Raw genomic sequence first — 18,234 nt, forward strand, 5'->3', positions numbered from 1 at the left:
CCACCTCTAAAGATAGTCTCACAGATCAGTTCTTAGCCACTTTGTCTGAGTAATGTGTGAAAATATTGCCTTTCCTATACTAAGCTTATGTGACAAAATGGACTGTTTCAGACATTTGTGTTTCATAAGAATTATTATTATTTTATTTAAATTCTCACTAAATTAAACTGTTCCCTTAGATGGAGGTCAAAAGTTTCCATTTTTTCCTCAGTATTATATTTGTGTGTAAGTGGTATCATTGTCGGTAGTAGGACAGAAAAAAAATCACTAAATGCTTCAGTTCTGGTAAATAAAAGTTTTAGCAGATATAATGTGATTGAAAGTTATAGAGCTTAGAAAAAATTGTTTTGAAAAAATATGAAATGTCAGAGTTCCTTGCATGGAAATTATTAAGGAAAATTATAAAGCAGTTTTCCTGAAAAAAATGGTATCTGGGGCTGTGTATTGGAAATTGATTTATTTATAATTTTAATTAGTTCCATATCTTACCAACTGGGTGGTTTTCATTTCTGAAATAGATTTCACTACACGAGCTAAAATTTCTCAAGCAAATATAATGCCAGCTTTGCTAACTCTTGGAGTTGTAGGAATTGTATAATGTGTCTTACCTTTTTTTTTTTTCTGAGAGCACTTTAGTCCTTTTATGAAAAAGATTATTCACAGTTGTACACAATTTCATGGGATTGTATTAGGTGACCCATGAGGTGTCTTTCAATCCTATTTTCTACCTGGAGTTTTGTGATTATGTGGAAGTCCTAGGTTGCTTTATTGGAAAAAATGTTTCTAGCTCATATGATTGACAAAGAAAGCATGAGAATATAAACCTTCAGTTAGACAAAAAGAATCCAAATGCATCATTAAAAAAAAAAAATCATGATTTTTATTTTGATCTTATGGGTTTCAGAGTCCAGCTCACAATTCACTTGGGACCAGTGATATTACACATTGCTTTCTAAAGCCTTCCTGTTAGATTATCTGTATGTGTATTGCGGTATTGCAGAATTAATATATTCAAAAAACAAGCAACAACTAAAGACAAAAACATGCTATGTTATCAAATCATTTTGTCAGATCATAATTCTAATAGTCACATTTTTTCTGAACATGCGAGCAAATACTTCTCACTAATTGCTGCATTGTTCGTGCCTAAAAGACTTGAGAGCTCTGTGTTGAAAGCCACGACTGTAAAAGCTGAGTATACTTTTTGGATGCACTGAAGTTTGTAGCTTCTTTCCCTATACCAGTACATGAAATCCTACCCTTTAGCAAGGACGCTCTTTCAGCCTGAGACTTGGTGTTATCCAGGCTTTCTGGGCTATAATAAAAGTGTCTTTATAACATCCTAATGATAGTTTTGGATAATCTGGATTTTAAAATAGGAGTGGTGTGAACAAATGGCATCTCTTTTATATATGCTTCCTCTTTCATCTCTATCCATATGCCGCTTTGGTGTGCAGCAAGTGTTTGGGCATTTTGGTTTCAAGGTCAACTTAAAAAGGGCAATTAGTGGCTCAGGCTCCAAGTCTTTTCAGAGAGGTGTGTGAACTTATTTCTTTTAAATTTGTAGGCATTAAGAGCGAAATAATTATAGATACATGTTGCGACTTAAGTATATGCCGGCGTAGTATCATATGGTGCCAGTGTTGAAGCATCTGTGGTTACATGATGTTTGGCTAATAAGATGAACTGTGCAATATTCACTTAGATTGGCCCTGCAAAATTTTACTTGTAGGAGTTGTACTTATTCACAGAATCTGTCATTTCCTGTATTGTAATGTTACTTAAGGTATTTAGCAGAATCAATCTGTGAAGAAGTATAAATAAAACATGCAGTCTAATTGAACTTTCAAAAATACAAACTTGGGAGATGCGTTGTATAGCAAGAGCTGATCTCCCAGGGTATATAAAAATATAGAACTGCCATATATTTGAAGGATATTCTGTTAAATGTAAGTGAATACTGTGCTACATTGACATTCCAGGAAACTGTGCTCTTCACATAACCAAACACATAGAGTAATTGCCCTTCCTTGGCTGACCTTGACACAGAAATCCTTGAACAATTGCTGCGTGCCCAAGTGTCACATGGACGAAGATGTAGGCTTTGCTGTATTCTCCTGACTGCGCTTGTAGAGGTGACAGGGCAGAAATCTTTATTTAGTCCTTGGCGTTCCATCTGAGATTAGCAACAAAGGTGTCTGGTTTTGTTTGTTTGTTTGTTTTTATGGTGACACAGTTGCCTATTGAGAATTGTAATGATACCACGACCTCATTTCACAGATGCTACTGAACTGCTCTCAGCTGGTATAGATTTGGTCATTGGTCAGCTGGCTAAAAATCAAACTGCCAGCCTAGGTAAAGATGAAGAATTGCTTCAGTTTCCCTAAAATGCTTGATTATGAGGAAGGATTTAAAGGCATCTCCTCAGACTGCTTCAGATAGGTTATCTATTTGAATTTAATTTCAATTTAATGTAATACCTTCTTGACACTGACAAAATAATAGGTTCTTCATATTAAGGCTGTAGATTATACACACCGAGCTGAGTTTTACACTTGTCACTTGGGGAGGAGATTCTTTGTTTCAAGTCGGTAGGTATTTTGCCTAATTAGTGGTTTGATCCTGCTGACTTTATTTAAGGGAGTTGTCCCATTGAGTTTTGTAGGACAGTGCACATAAGTAAGGGAAAGCTGCAGATCAGAGCCAATAAGCAAAATTATAGTTGGCTACTGCACTGCCTGTGGTATTTCTGTGTTATAAAAAGTCACAGACTGCTTTCTGGTTTCTTCCTTTTCTGTGGGAGAAGAAAGTGGGCATCATTCTCAGCAGTGCACCGTTTATCATCTCTCTGCTGGATCGTACTTTGGGAGGGTGGCCTAGAATGCCGGGTGCTGCCTGTTTCATGACTCTTTTCAAAGAAATACACCAGGGAGCTACTCTGCCCCTCAGGCTGCTGTCACCTCTCTGGTACGAACCACTGAACTGAAGGGCAAGGGAAGGTCACAGTCAGTCTGTATCAGTTGAATGCGGATTACATCTGTGTTAAGCAAAGCTGTCTTTCCAAGCTGCTTTTCCCTTGGACTGACTGTGTTTTTAAAAGAAATGTTTGAATATATGAAGTGATTAAAGGATGTTTTGAGAAAATTCCTTATTGATACTGACAGCTCAAATATATAGTTAATACTGTGTTTTATTGTTCAGTACTTCAACAGGCTGGAAGAAATCCATCTCAGAAGACACTTAATAAATACTGGACTTCACAAACAACTACACTGAATTTTGATGATTTTTGTACTATCTTAAAAAAAGAAAAAACAGCTACAAAAACTGAACTGCTCAAAGCATTTGGAAAAATAGATAGAGATAATTCTGGATATATTTTACATGATGAACTTTATAAAATTCTTACAACGGTAAGTATCAGTGAAAATTATCCATTTTTAACCATTAGTAGAGACTTTGGAAACTGGATGTTAAAACTATTCTAAATGTGTAATAACGTGTTCCTGATCAAAAGAGTCAATAGCTGATTCATGAATTTTTTTTCAATTTTATGTCTAACTTTCTGAGGTTATTTATGGTCTTCTTCCTCTCCCCCCCCCACCCCCCTTACAGTCATGCAGTTGGTAACCTATTTGTCCCTTTTGACAATTGCTCTTTGAAGATCAGAATTAGTAGAAAAATATTTTTAATATTTCAAAAGAATGTTTGGTACAAACCCTATCTGTACTGCAGTGGAGCAACAGAAGAGAATCAATGCGGCTCTTACTGGGTTCAGTCAGTGCAAATCCCTCTGTTCTTTACAGGACCCCCTATGCAGCCCTATGGGATTATGCCATTAACTGTGTTGATAACGTTCATACATTTACTATTCTCCTGTCGCAAGTTTGTTTATGCATGTTCAGATACAAAGTTAAAAAACAACATCTATGTACCTTATACATAAAATATTAAGATCAGTGCTTTAGTCTTATCACAGCTATGACATGTTCTGTCACTCCAGTGACTCCACAGGACCTTCTATTTAGTTCATCAGGGTCTTCAGATAAGCTTGTCCCAGGGTAAATCAGTTCTTTGATTAGAGATTATGCGTTGTCAACTCAAAGGGTGCAAAAATCATAAGACTTACCTATGCATATCATTAATAGGGCTTAAAATAATGACATTTAAGATCATTTGGAACTTTTTATTTAGCTACTGACCTGCAACCATGTTTTTAGGCTTTATTTTATAATCACGAAGGATAGAAAAGCAGTTTTTAAAATAGCAGCTGAGATTTTTGTGAAATGATGAGATTCTAGGAGCTGGAACTCTAAAGAGTATGACAGCATTAAAATTCAGGTCCTGAGAGGATCTGCAAAACAAGCAAACAACTGCCCTCTCCCCAAAACAAAAGTCTTCCAAGCCAGTGCAAAGCTGATGCTCTAACTAAACTGCACAGGCTTGTACTACAGATAATTATAGTAATTTTCTTTCTCTGTTCTGTCAGTTTTTTTGCTCTGTACAAACAAAAAAACCCCTCCATTGTAAAAACCAATTGTCTTACATAGCGCAAGCACTGAGGAGCAGTAACAATTAAAAATGGACTAATAGTAGAATTTTAGTAAAGTGTTCAAAAGTGAGAATGACAGGATTTTAAAGAAACGGAGAGCAAACTGGGATTGAAAGAACAAAAAGTTTACATTTTGTTTTACTGGGTCAACCAGAAGAAATATAAGATCATTTTTTGACTTCAGACATCGTGGCAGAATATTTAATCCTCATTCTGCGGGAACAAAAAGATACAGTTGCAATGGTAAAGAAATGTTCTGTATATAACACAAGACAGAAGGAACAGATCTCGAGTTAGACTGTAGACTATAAACTCAGTAATGTTACATGAAGTCAGTGCATCATTTTATAGAGACCCAAATGAAGAACTCATTGGACTTGCCTACATTAGCAACTGGTGCTGTGCAATGAGGGGAGGACCAGGGTTTGGTTTGTTGCAATCCATTATGGATCCAGGACCATATGTCCACATCACGTTTACCAACAATAAAGTCTTCATCAGTTATCGGTCCTAGGTATACACCGTGAATCCATACCTAAAGGTGATGTGAAGCAGATTTCTGTACAGCAGTTGCATATTGCCATGTCATTACTAGCAGTTGTGTGTATCTGTATAGAGGGAATTGCTGGTGACTTTGACTTCACACCGATGACTCCAAGAATAAATGCAAGACAAATTCACACCTGAGAATAACCCTCAACAGTGCACTAAATTGCGATGTAGATTGACTTACTGTAGGTATAATAGGATAGTTCAAGTAAGTGAGTGAAACAAAGTATGATGAAATTAGGTCTTGGTGGTTAGCATGCTACAATATAGATAAGAATGAGATATCCCAGCCTGTGGAAGACTTTCTGAAATCAATGAAGGTATCATTCATGGCGGGTTTCTATAAGACACCACAAAACTGCATAACTGATACAATTCTTCTATTCAGTATTTAGTAGCATTGTAGGGACATACTTTTTTTTTTTTTTTTTTAATACAATGTTGACCTCTATTCTGGTGATTCAGAATGGTGAACACCATTCCTGATTAAGAGCTAAAACTGAGTTGTTTATTGCAGAGAGGTGAAAAAATGACTCTGGATGACGTGAGTGCCATTACTAAACTGGCTGATTTTAACAGCAGTGGCAAACTTGACTACAATAAGGTATGAAAACAGTGATATTATCTGTTCTTGGTGTTATTGGCACAATCAAATGCAGTAGATATTACCTCCGTGTGTTGGCCCATTGGCCATTGATGATTGGTGGGGTTTTTTGTTTTTTTTTTTCCGATCTGCCTATGTAGTGGTGCATGGGCTGGTATGTATTTCTCCAAGGACTAAAATGAGAGTTCTGCCTCCTTTGCTTCATCCCACAATGTACTGCCCTAACTATTATCCTTAGAAAGGTCACTTGCTACAAGTGAACCTCATGTATTAGGCAGAGTTGGTGTGAAGCCTAATAGCGTGAATGAAGGTAAGAGTTGAAGCAATGGCGGGATAAAGATGAAAATTGACAACAAACTTAGCTAATCAGTGAGAACTGTGATGTCTGTAACATTATGTAATTCTTGTGTGGGGGAAATTATTTTACACGTTGAGCATCTAATTTTCAAGACGCAATCTCTTTTCAGTTTTATGTTATTGTAGTGGCATCTCTACGCAATGACTAAGTTTTAAACTGTGTAAAAAGCCCACAAAGATTTGTGCCATAAATATGGTGTTATGGGGGGGGAAACTACTAAAAATCACACGCAAAAAAACCCAGGCTGCAAATGTCTAGAAAGATATATAAATACTTTCTTGGATTGAAAGTCACACTTCATTTAATATTTTGACCTCCTCATTGAATCATGGCTCCATTTTACTGTCATTTGAAAATGGTCACTCTGATTCATGAAAATAAAAGTAATATTGTGTGTTAAAAGAAAATGCATTCCATCTGTTGTTCTATCCTTTGCTTACGAATGTTATGTTTTAATCCTTAAAACTTTGAGAAAGAGTGTTTTGCTTACCAGATTACTTTTTACTGTCTAAAGTTTTGTGACTTATACGTGACAACCAGTGAGCAGTGCTGCAAGACTGCACTAGAGAAACTGGAAGTTGACAGTCGATTGAGGCGTCAGCAGTTTGGAAGTCAAGCTGGAACTTCCTCTGAAGGGATCACATTGCCAGTATCTAAGCCATCACCAAGAGTCTCAAAGAAAACTGATCACAAACTTACACCGATGAAAGGTATGATTAGGGGACTGGAGCATCTCTCATATGAGGAAAGGCTGAGAGAGCTGGGACTATTCAGCCTGGAGAAGAAAAGGCTGAGAGGGGATCTTGTCAATGCATATAAATATCTGAAGGGAGGGTGCAGAGAGGGTGGGGCCAGACTCTTTTCAGTGGTGCCCAGCGATAGGACCAGAGGCAACTGGCACAAACTGAAACACAGGAAGTTTCGTCCGAACATGAGAAGAAATTTCTTTACTGGGAGGGTAACAGAGCCCTGGAACAGGTTACCCAGAGAAGTTGTGGAGTCTCCTTTCTCGGAGATATTTAAAAGTCATCTGGACACAATCCTTGGAAACGTGCTGTAGGTGACCCTGCTTGAGCAGGGGGGTTGGACTAAATGATCTCCAGAGGTCCCTTCCAACCTCAACCCTTCTGTGATTCTGTGTATTTATTTTTCATATTGGGAGCTTTCATTCTGTTAGAGTTCATTTTCTGGGTCAACGAACAATTGAGTATTTGTTTAATTTTTCTCAGATTAGTGAGGATGTCATTGACTATTATTCATTTCTGCTGTGGCAATCACGTAAATGTCCCAGTGGAATATCTGACCACCATGTTCAAATGGGCTTTGGCTGCTTCTATTATCTGAAGCTATCAAATTTTTCTTAAGGGTAAAATTGGTTGAGTCTCATGTGACACACGTGACACAGTCCAGAGGAAAGAAAGAAAATGAGTGCACAGATGTTTCAACATGGCAAGTTATTTGTTTCCTTCCCTGATCAGAGATGAAACCTTAACTGTGTATCAATAAGTGAACAGTCTATTTCTTTTTTTCCAATTATTGAGGCCCCTTTTCAGGAAGAACTTTAAACTGTCTTATTGATTGTGATTGAAGTTACAAATGTATTTAAGAACCTTCCCAAACTGGGAAAAGACTACAGGCTAAAAGACTGTAAAGGTACTGTGTATGAAATATTTGCATTTGTAGGTTGAATGTACTGTTTACTTTAAGTTGCTTCAATTCAAGCAAAAATTCTGCTGAAATTGAAGAAGTACAAAGATGACAAAACAGAGAAAGTGAAGGCTGAATTTATGTAGCTAAATCAACAGTTGCACTAGCAGGGTTGCCCCAACTTAAGGAACTGGGAGGTAAAGGCCCGAAAGTAATTTTCTTGGTCAGTTGTGCACAAGTGATGTGCTATCTGGAAAGGAAACTACGTTGTCCTGGGAAATTAAATTAGAAGTCAGATAAATGTACCCAGTTAAGACAGATTTACCTTGATTCCAAGGTTTGTGTCCTGTGGTAACAATTTCTTGTCCTTCAGACAGATTCGGATTCCAAGGTTCTGCTATTCAGATGCCCATTCATCTGGGATGTACAAGCAGGGAAGTAAAAATGTTTGGCTAATCAATGATTAAGTATTAAATAATTACAAGGGAAGTCAGCCTATCTCACTGAAGTTTTTGTCATCCAGTTTTTCCTCTGTGTACGTATAAATGTAAGGCTTTACAAGAAATAGCACTAGAAGTGGGATGAAATAATCTGATTGTAACTAAATATCTGTGTTTATAGGGGATAGCAGAATTTTTTCAAGACCCTCATCAGCTCAAAGTTGCAAAGCATCCATTTCTTCCACTATCAGCATGAGTGCCAGTCGTAACAGAAACGCAAAGCTAATTGAGCCAAACGCAGTAAAGGTATTATGTAAGCCAGTCCTATTGAATTATGCTGTTTTCCTCTAGGCACATATGTTACTGCATTTTAAATAAGAAACTGTTTTCCTCTGATTTTTGTCTTATGTTTTATTAATAGTTTGTCAAGGGCAGCTATACACTACTGAGACGTTTATTGATACATATTATTATTAACATTTTTATATACTGTTGGTTTTGCTGACATTTAGTTATTGAAAATAATTTTTCAGGTGTGAAGGTTTAATAGAACAAATTGTGTTTTTTATAAATGAAACCACTGTTGGATAAAACGTTTAATGACTTTTTGAGAAATTTAAAATTGAATAATTTATTAGGTTGGTGAGAACTTTAAATGCTTAAGTAGTCTGAAAGATTGTGTATCATAAACCTTTATATGAAAGGTAATTGGAAATAAATAACAGACTCCAAGCATATTCAGTTTGTTGGGCATTAATTTGTAAATACATGCTGTAGCCTGAAAATATTGATTTTTATTTAGACTAATATGTTCTATCAGTATTTTGGTTTAAATAAATCACTCATTCAATATAAATTCCTGTGGGAGAAAGACAACAAAGTCACTTTGCTAAGTCAATATTTGTAGAGTGTTAATATTGATCTTTTTCGTTTGTTTTTGCTTTCTTGACTCAACCTTTACTAGTTTTCTTTCAACAGAAAATAATAGCTATAGAAATATAAAACATTAACTGGAAACTGCTAGGATACATTAAAAATGTGCACCCTGAGACCTCTGTATAAAAGGGAAAAAATGGTTATGACCACATAGTATAACTGCTGTTGGAAAACTGAACTGATTGTTCTCATGAGTTACATTTTTGTTTCAAATAACAACTCTGTATTTGTTATTGAACTCTGAAGTCCTTTATATCTTCAACATAGCTATACAGTGACATTTGTTCTATATTAAAATTTAAAAACATAATCTCAAAGGAATTTTTTGCAGTCTGTTTAGGTATCTGGACCTCCATGCAATTTAACCTGCAATTTCACCTTGTTCAAACATGATATGTAGTGTATAAAACCATCCCACAGTTTCCCAATATTGGATCCGTCTTTCCTTTTACAAGCAAGTAAAGTGCTGATTGAAAATAGCAGCTGCAGATATTGATTAATATTGATTAGCATCATACAAAAAATTAAATCATTCAATAAATGGAAGTAGTTGTAAGTAGAACTGCTATATATATATTTTTTAACCCTAACTATTAAAGGCCCAGTACAAACCCCTTCAAAATCGATGAACAGATACACAATGGTTTATTTAGGCTGTGGTTTAGGATCTAACAGCACAAAAATTCTTTTCATTCGTCTTATATTCAGAAATATTTTTCTCCATAGTCTTTTTGGGACAGTAAGAAAATATTGCCATCATGAAGTTGGACCAATGCCAAAGGTGCAGTTCTGACAGAAAAATACATTGGAACTCAAAACACTATGAACATCTAAATTTAAAAACAGAAAACATGAAATGTATTCATAGCACAGGACAATTCTTCCATTTGTTCTCTTTTTGTCAGTGGAGTTGTGTGACATGTTCAAAGCCTTGGAAATAAATTTGGGAACAAAAAATAGACAAATCTGTAAGTGTTGCAGATTTGCATAAACAACACACTGACCTGTTGGGCTTCAACTGTAGTTGATTGATGATTAAATAAAACATGGCTAACAATTTTTAAATTTTGGCAAAATATTCTTCTTCTTATAGATTTCAGTCAAGATTAAAAGATATTAACAAAACAAGCAGTGTATCGTGTTCTAAAATGCTCTCTCTGCTCTGGGTAACTAAATCATCACAGACAAATTATCCCTGCTAAGGAATCTCACCTTTGCATTTTGTTCTACTGAAGTCAGTGAAAGACTGGTATACACAGTGCAAAAGAAATATCCCAGAGGAGTCTTTTTATTTGGAATTATGCATGATGTGTGGATAGTTCCCATAATGACTTACATTTTAATAGCCTTAGAATACAGTTTTTGGGCAGTGACCAACACTGGGAGCAGCAGCTACCTCCTACCATGTCTTTAGCATTAACATTTCTAATAAGAACATTTCCCACTATGTTAGCTATTATTTGACAAGTTTATGCCTTTATATTTCACATCCTTTATCATGCATTGAAGTAACATACTACATTCAAAACAGAAAATCTTCTTTTGACTTCCCAAATTACATACCTTCTATACTGTGACATTGATAATTAGAGAATATAGCACCACCTTATGCTCCCTGCAAGAATAACAATTCAGTATATGATTCCTAAAGCATTGTTAAACTTCTACTTGCTGTTGGTCACAACTTGGCAAGGACTTTGTTCCTTGAGATGTTTTCCCTGCTTATTTGGATTATTTGATGTCTCTATGTTAACAACATCTCTCATTTATGTGAGTGCAAAACTGCAGGAAGTTTTTGTCTTTCATCTGAAATAACACTAGAAAAATGGAAGATGAGCAAATAGGACAAAACTACTCTCCATGGACCATGTAAATCAGGATGATGCATTATGCTACCAAAACTATTGGAGTAGTGAGGCTGAAATAATTGTTGCTGTTCATCTGACATTTTGTTCATCTGATAGGACAGGGTAGTCTTACCGTAGTAATAAAGTACTTTGAGATTAAGATAGCTCCCGGTTGTGTAAGAATTGGAATTCTCAGTATTTATCCATAATAATGTTTTGTTAAGGATGATATATTTTATTCCTTTAGTGTGAAGATTCTTTTCATATCTGAGTTTGCGTTGTTTTGGTGAAACTGATAAAATAAGAGTGATTCATAGGCAAAATGTGGAATCCGGGATCAATTTGTTAGGTTCTGCAGCGTCTTTCTGTGCTAATACCTGGAATGATTTTCCTCAAGATACATCTTTACATATCAAGATCCAAGCTTATGTATCATGAAGATGAATTCAGTAATGTTTGAATGGGAACTGCCAAGGGGTTGATCCTGTTCCCATAGAAATCAGTGGCAAAACTGTGGCAGAGGATTGAAGGCTCTTAAATCCACGAGTTCCTGAGTATTTTATATTCTTAAGAAATGAAGAGTTCTGAATAAAGAAATCTAGAAGCTGCATATGTGTTACCAAGTGTGTTACTTGGCATCCCAGATATACTTGCACTACCAAAGTCCAGTTCTAGCCTGACACCTGTAGGTCAGTGACTGTAAAGTACTGTCAACTGAGGGTGAATGCGTTGAAGTGAAAACTGATTCTGTAAGCGGTGTGGAATGAAATATAGCACCCTGATGAAGACCGGTTGGCCTTAGAATGAGTTAGTGGTCATCCTCCTTACTGGGCGTTACATGCAGCCCCTCTCCCTTTTTTACAAGCTTGTCTCTCAAATCTTTGTTAGTTTACCTGTTACACTGAACCCTAAGCAAAGGTACAGGCTCCTGAGCAGAGCTCTCTGCTAAGATTAATCTGAAAGATTCTGTCTGCTAAGCTCTGCTCAGAACCAGTGTCTTCCATCGCTAGGAAAGTAACTAATGGATAGTAAATGTGGAAGTAAATGGGAGTAAATAATGGATTTAATCAAGACTAGGGAAGCAAAGACGAGAATATCTTCCTTTCCTCAAGGCATACAATATTTCTATAACGACTTGGTTTCTCTTTTGCCAAATGATATTTGAAATTGAAAATTGGGACCTGGTTAAAAAAAAAAATCAAGCATGTAGCTGTTTTAGTATCTCTGCAAACTCATGGCTTTTCTAGGAACCTTGTTATTCACAAGTGTAATCTTCCCTTTGTGTCTTTCCAATGACTTTGATGGAAGCCGAGAAGTATCACTTTCTTACAAAGAGGATTCACACTAGCTTTAGCCAAATTCTGGCCAGCCTTGAACGAATGTGAATGATGCTCACTTGTGTCAGATTCTTCTGACGATGGTAATGAAATGCTGTTAGAACCCTGTTCAGAAAAGTGCAGTGACAGCAATGAGGTTTATGGATGTGCTTAAATGTTTTACTGAAGTAAAAGCTTTTTGGAACTGGATCTAAAAAATAACATGCTAAGCAGTTAATTAATTTGATCTGTACTTGTGCTTGTAATTTGTCTGAGCAAGTAACTCCTCATTGTTCAAGCTAATCAGTTATGTTCTTTGCTTGATTAGCCTGATGAGACTAATACAGCACAAATTCCAATATTTCAATGGTAAATCACACAGTTCTGAGAATTTCTGAGTTCACCTTGCTTCATTGCAATTCAAATTTCATTTCAATTATTTGAGCATTGAGGTAATCTGTATGTTTTCAAGCATTTTCATATATGAAGCAATATTACTAACTAGTCTGCAAAAATTGACTACAAAAAGGACTATTTCAGAGAATTCTTTAAAGGATAAGATCAGTGCTGTATTTTGTGGCATATTTTATGCAGTATTCATCTAGATACAGTTTAGATCATCAAATTAATACATTTAAGAGAAAGATCTTTGATCCTGATCAAAGATCAAGACAACATCTAATATTTGCTTGGTTTCCAGGAATGGCAATGTACACAATCCAAAGGATGCTTCTACTTAGAAGATGATGGTGAAATCATTAGTCACAAATACAGGTTGCACTTACCTCAGAGGTCTACTGTATGTATTACCATCAAGCCTTTAAACCTTTGTCAGGTAGAAGGTAAGCACATTTGGTTTTGTTTGGAGAACTTTCTTCTTTAAAAAATGCCTTTTCTCGCCTGCTGGTACATCTCACACACACGCACACACATACACACAGAGGTGCATGTGTAAACACAGGGAACAGAAAGTGAGGACTGCTATGAAACTAACTGTATACTGACCATACCCCCCCCCACTAACGGAAAAGCAGAGAACTGTTTTTCCTTAAGTTATCAAAACTGTTATTTGTCACAATAGCTGGTTAAAAAAATTCAGCTAGATATTACAGTATTTTCCTCTGTTGACAGAGTCCTATTAAAGAGATAACTTACTTGTCAAAGTACTTTCTCTGCTTACTCTTCTTGTTCTCACTGCCTGAGCAGTGAAAATCAGTTAAGCCCATTATCTTTCTTTTCACAGGCAGCCAGCCTCTTAGGTTCTTGGTGCTGCAGTGTCTGCTCCAGACACAAAGTGTTATTTATGTACTTCGTTTTTACTGAGTATTTTAAGATTATGGAGATACTACTTTTGACCGTAGATTTGCTAAGAGTTTCTTATCCAAAATTTAAATGTTAGCACTATTTGCAGTATCTCTCCTTAAGGTGTTGATGTATTTTATGGGAACCAACAATACAAAACTTTGTGAGTACTGCCTGAGAGACCTTGTACTCTGCACACCAAATGCTTTTGTATATACTTAACATCAGTTATGTTTTTTTAATGGCAGTAGGGTATCTTGGTGCTTCAATTATGAATCCTGTCTGAGGGTTTTATAGCTTAGTTTACCCATTTTAATTCTTGTCTTAAAATTTTTGTGCCTGTGCATCTAATTCCTAGCATTAGATGCACCTGAGATTAGTCAACCTTTGCGCTCCTTTTTCCCAAACACAATGGGCTTTGCTCTCCCCAGTAATTTATCAAGGGGCTTTATGCAGTTGCTGTCTCGGAAATATTTTTTCTCCACAAATAGATTATTTTCTCTTTAATCCTGTGAAACAGGAGCTATTACTCCCAAAGATGTTTTAGAATCATCTGGATTGGCTGTTGTTGTGCCACAGATGATTCTGACTGAGATTGAGAATAAAATCTTTGCTGCAAATAATTGACAGAAAGTAGTCATTTTCCACCTGATTAAATGGGAAGCTGGTCAACAGGACTTCTAATGAGATGGAAAAATGGTCTGAGACTACTGAATTTGAATACCAGAGTATCCCAGTGCTTTTCCAGTAGCCTTTCTTTCCTTTCCTCTCTTTTCCCTTTTCCTTCTTCTCTCTTCTTCTTCTCCCCTCTTAAGCTGTGCCTTAGGATACTTCTGCTGCAGCATGGTCCAGACATTCCTTGTGACTAAAAGCATCCTTGTCTTTTGTAAACATTGTTCTTCTGTACAACATTACTGTGCTGTAAATAGAAATATCTTTACACATTTTTTTGCGAAGAGGAAGGCATAATACTGGTATGTAAAGCAAGAATTTATCTGTTAGCAGAGCAATTACCCTTTTGTGAAAGCTCAAAATTTTCTCTGAAGTTTTAACAAAGGCATATGCAATTTGTGTGGGGTGTAGCCACTGTTTAGTATCCTTGATTCACACTGAATTTGTACCTGAAGAAAAATAAATGCTACATTTCATTTATAGTTTTGCTGTAGACTGATTAACTCGAAGACCATTAAATAGCTCATTGATTGTTTGCCTTCAGGGACTGAGCACCTACAAAACATCAGAGATTCAAATGGCATCTATGCAAAGTATTTAAGACCAGGTCGCCATTTCAATCCAACCTAAGACAAATAGAAAACAACTGGTGATGTCCCCTAGAAGGATCTTGCTATTTAATTCTTGATTGAAACTTATCTTTCAGAGATTTACATCTTGAGTATGTCTTGCTTTTGAACATAATCTAGTTTTCCACTCAAGATGAGTTTAACACTATTTTATAGAATATTTTATAGTATAATTTTGCTAATATCTTTAATTGCAAATATCTAGGAATCTTAGTATAAAGAAAAGTAGTAAATAATAATGTTGTACTAATAGTAGAAAACAATGAAAATAGCTTCCCTAACTATCAAAGGGCTTAATATTTGAACTGTTAGTAGTAATCATTATCTGTAAGACAGTCACAAGACGTGGAACAATTTCTTTGATAGGTCTAACTAGGAAAGAAATCCGAACAACATATAATGGATTCTTCTTACATTAACAGGGACAAATGCTATGAGTATAATAGAAAGATATACTTTGGTGTTCAAAGAAAAAACAATTTATGCAATTATTAAATATTTGTGTTTTTTAAATTTATTTTTAGGAAAATCTTGTCATTGGCTGTCAGTGGATACAGCTTTGTATGTTCTGAAGGAAAATGAAAGCCAAGAAAATCTACAGCTCGTGAGCTTTACTGAACAACAAAATAAAGAGGCTAGATATTTTCATTTTATTTCTATGTTAAGTTTATACTTAAGTGTATGTGTTAGTGCTGTATGGGTGAGTTTCCATGTGTTTGGAAGAAATTCAAACTGTACCTGTTCAGACTAGAGAGAAAGAACATTTGTTCTGTGTGTATTACCGTTCAAAACTAACAGAACTTCTGCAAAGTCAGATGATTTAAAGACTTAGTTATGCCCTTGGATGGGGTGAATTGCAAGCCACATATATGGAAGTTTAATGAAGTTCCTGTGAGGGCTACATTCTCAAGTGATGCATTGGCAAATATTGCTGAGTTGCTGATTATCCATATAGATACTCTAATGCCTCTAGAATTTTGGTGGAAACTCATCTGTATTCCAGTATTCTGAAAATTCCAAGGCCACATTTGCTAAAACTTTCTTTAGTATTCTTTCTCCCTGCTGTATATATGGTTTTAAACTTAATTGTGCACTGAATATTCTTATCCTATTACAGAAATAAGGGAGGAAAAATTGCAGCATTAAGTTATTTCTCCCTTCTAAGCTGCAGGAAACTCAGCTTCCTTCTGAAACCCTAAGTCACTTGTGGATTTCTACATAGAAAGTTTCTGTTGCAAATTGAACTAAGTTGCTAAATCAGGGAGGGAATGAAAAACTCAGTGGGTTTTGTTAGGCTGCTTCTGGCTGATTTTGTTTCTGAGTTTAAGATAAAAAAAGTTACAAATCTGAAAAATGGTAGCAGTGTCATTGGACAGTTCCAATAATGAACGTTCTTCCCTCGTCTCTGGTCCTATATATTTTTTAATTGTTATTGCAACTGGGAGATTCACTAGGAGATTTGCACTAGGAGATTTTGTGTCTTTAAAATGGCATCACACAGCATCTTACTGTAGACCTGTTTTCTTTAAGGAAAGAATCTAACATTACCAGTATTTTCAAGGAATTCATCACTTTCGTATGACTACTGTTAATAAAGGAAGACATAATTTGAGCAGTAACTTAAGAGCTTCTCTGTTTTCCTTTAAGAGTAGATGTTTGGATGGAAAGGGGAGCTTGGATCAGGAGTTTACTGGCTACTCCCATTCACAACAGGCTGTAGATTCAAGAAGGTAAAAACCCAAATTGCTGGAGAAGCAAAACTGGTGTATAGAGGTGAAGATGGAGAACTGGCTCTTACCAAAGAGTTCCGGTGAGTCATGTTCCCAAATAGACATGGTAACTCTTGCCAAAGTATGTGCTCTGAATAATGTTGCCAGTAGCTGTATGTTACTAAACTAGCTTTTGTACAGAATATTCTGAAATAGATTGAATAGTTATCAACGGTATCATGAGACAGTAGAAGAAATAGATGTATTTGGAAATAGATTTGCCTTTTTCATCTTTTAGAGCAGCTTTACTGGATATATTTGAAACCATTGATTTGGATGGGAATGGCCTTCTGAGTTTGGAAGAGTACAATTTCTTTGAACTGAGGACTAGTGGTGAGAAGTGTGATGAGGAAGCCTGGGCTGTATGTAAAGGTAAGTTTTTTGCTGTGCTTGATACAACTAACTAGCACTATAAAACTAATTGCAAGTAGTTTTTTATAGCACCATACAATGTATGCAGCATAGAAACACTGAGTATGTTGTAGTCTATACCAAGAATGTGTCATTATTGTTCTCTTCTCCATGTTTTGTTTTTGCTTTTTATCCTTTTCCAGTCTCTTTTCTTTTGCTTCATTCTGGTTTGTGTGCCACTGACCTTCTGCTGAAAAAGTTCTTACTGCTAATTGCAAAGTTTTAAAAGTTTTGTAGGTGAAAGACACGTTACAACTGTAGCTTTCTAATCCTGGATCATATATTGAATTTATCTATAACAGTTTTTCACTGAATCAGTTTCCACAGATTCAGGTGACATTGCTTTCATGTTTCACAAGGTGTTGAGAGGGGCCAGTTAATCAGTGTGTATATAATACTTTAAAACAAGGGCATCTAGAGCTTATTATGATTGCTTAGAAGATTAGACATCAGAAAATAAGTATTGCAACTATATTTCTTCAGATATAAGCATTTTTTCATTAGAAATCTGCCTTTTGAAGGTTCATATACACTGCGTCAGCTTACCCAAATTGCCCTATATGAAGCTATGAGGTTCTGAGACTTCTGTGAGTGAGACCAGGAAGCTGACAGATAGGCCTCTTTCAGCTGTACTTTTTCTGTCTGCGGGTATGTGTCTCATCAATGTCACTGGACATCCTGCCAGCTTGCAGGAGAAGTATTGGGCCCCAAATGTCAATTTTGAAGAAAAAAGGAATTCTATGGCTTTGCTTTAACCCTGCAAAGGCCTTGAATACACATATCTGTCTCATAAGCAGGCTAGGAGAATACTACCACAAGTGACTGTAAGATGCTCTGATAATACAGTGCATGAAAGCAGTTGTTTCCAAGCATTGGCAGTTTAGCTGAAGTCAGTGGTCAAAATGGAAATTTGGAAGTCCTTGTATGAAAATTAGAAGTTTCTATATGAAACATTTTTTCTGAAGCCCATGTCTGAAGTGTCAATATGGCATATCATCATATATCAGCCCATGCATCTGTTAGCTATAATTCCTTTGTAGGCTATGACACATTGCTTAATTTGGACCAAAATACTTGAAATTTTTCAAGTCCTGTCAAGTATTTCTCCCCAAAACACTCTAAGATATTGGAGTTTTTCCTAAATAATGGAAAAATTATACAAAAAGTACTTTCCTCTAAATCAGTGTCTCTTCTCCTCTTTC

At 36.0% G+C, this 18,234-nt stretch overlaps 1 protein-coding gene across 2 annotated transcripts in view; it reads left to right on the top strand.

Annotated features, from left to right (window-relative positions):
* Positions 1-18,234, top strand: part of EFCAB7 (EF-hand calcium binding domain 7) — a 31,096-nt gene that overhangs the window by 3,922 nt on the left and 8,940 nt on the right. For both annotated transcript variants that reach the window (XM_067301346.1, XM_067301347.1), the window contains 8 exons: positions 3,202-3,413; positions 5,619-5,705; positions 6,578-6,773; positions 8,332-8,456; positions 12,950-13,091; positions 15,377-15,486; positions 16,505-16,662; positions 16,860-16,993. In XM_067301346.1, the coding sequence (XP_067157447.1) occupies positions 3,202-3,413; positions 5,619-5,705; positions 6,578-6,773; positions 8,332-8,456; positions 12,950-13,091; positions 15,377-15,486; positions 16,505-16,662; positions 16,860-16,993 (1,164 nt within the window). The remainder of the gene's footprint in view (positions 1-3,201; positions 3,414-5,618; positions 5,706-6,577; positions 6,774-8,331; positions 8,457-12,949; positions 13,092-15,376; positions 15,487-16,504; positions 16,663-16,859; positions 16,994-18,234) is intronic.

The sequence above is a fragment of the Apteryx mantelli genome, chromosome 8 (assembly GCF_036417845.1).
Source record: "Apteryx mantelli isolate bAptMan1 chromosome 8, bAptMan1.hap1, whole genome shotgun sequence".
NCBI lineage: Eukaryota > Metazoa > Chordata > Aves > Apterygiformes > Apterygidae > Apteryx > Apteryx mantelli.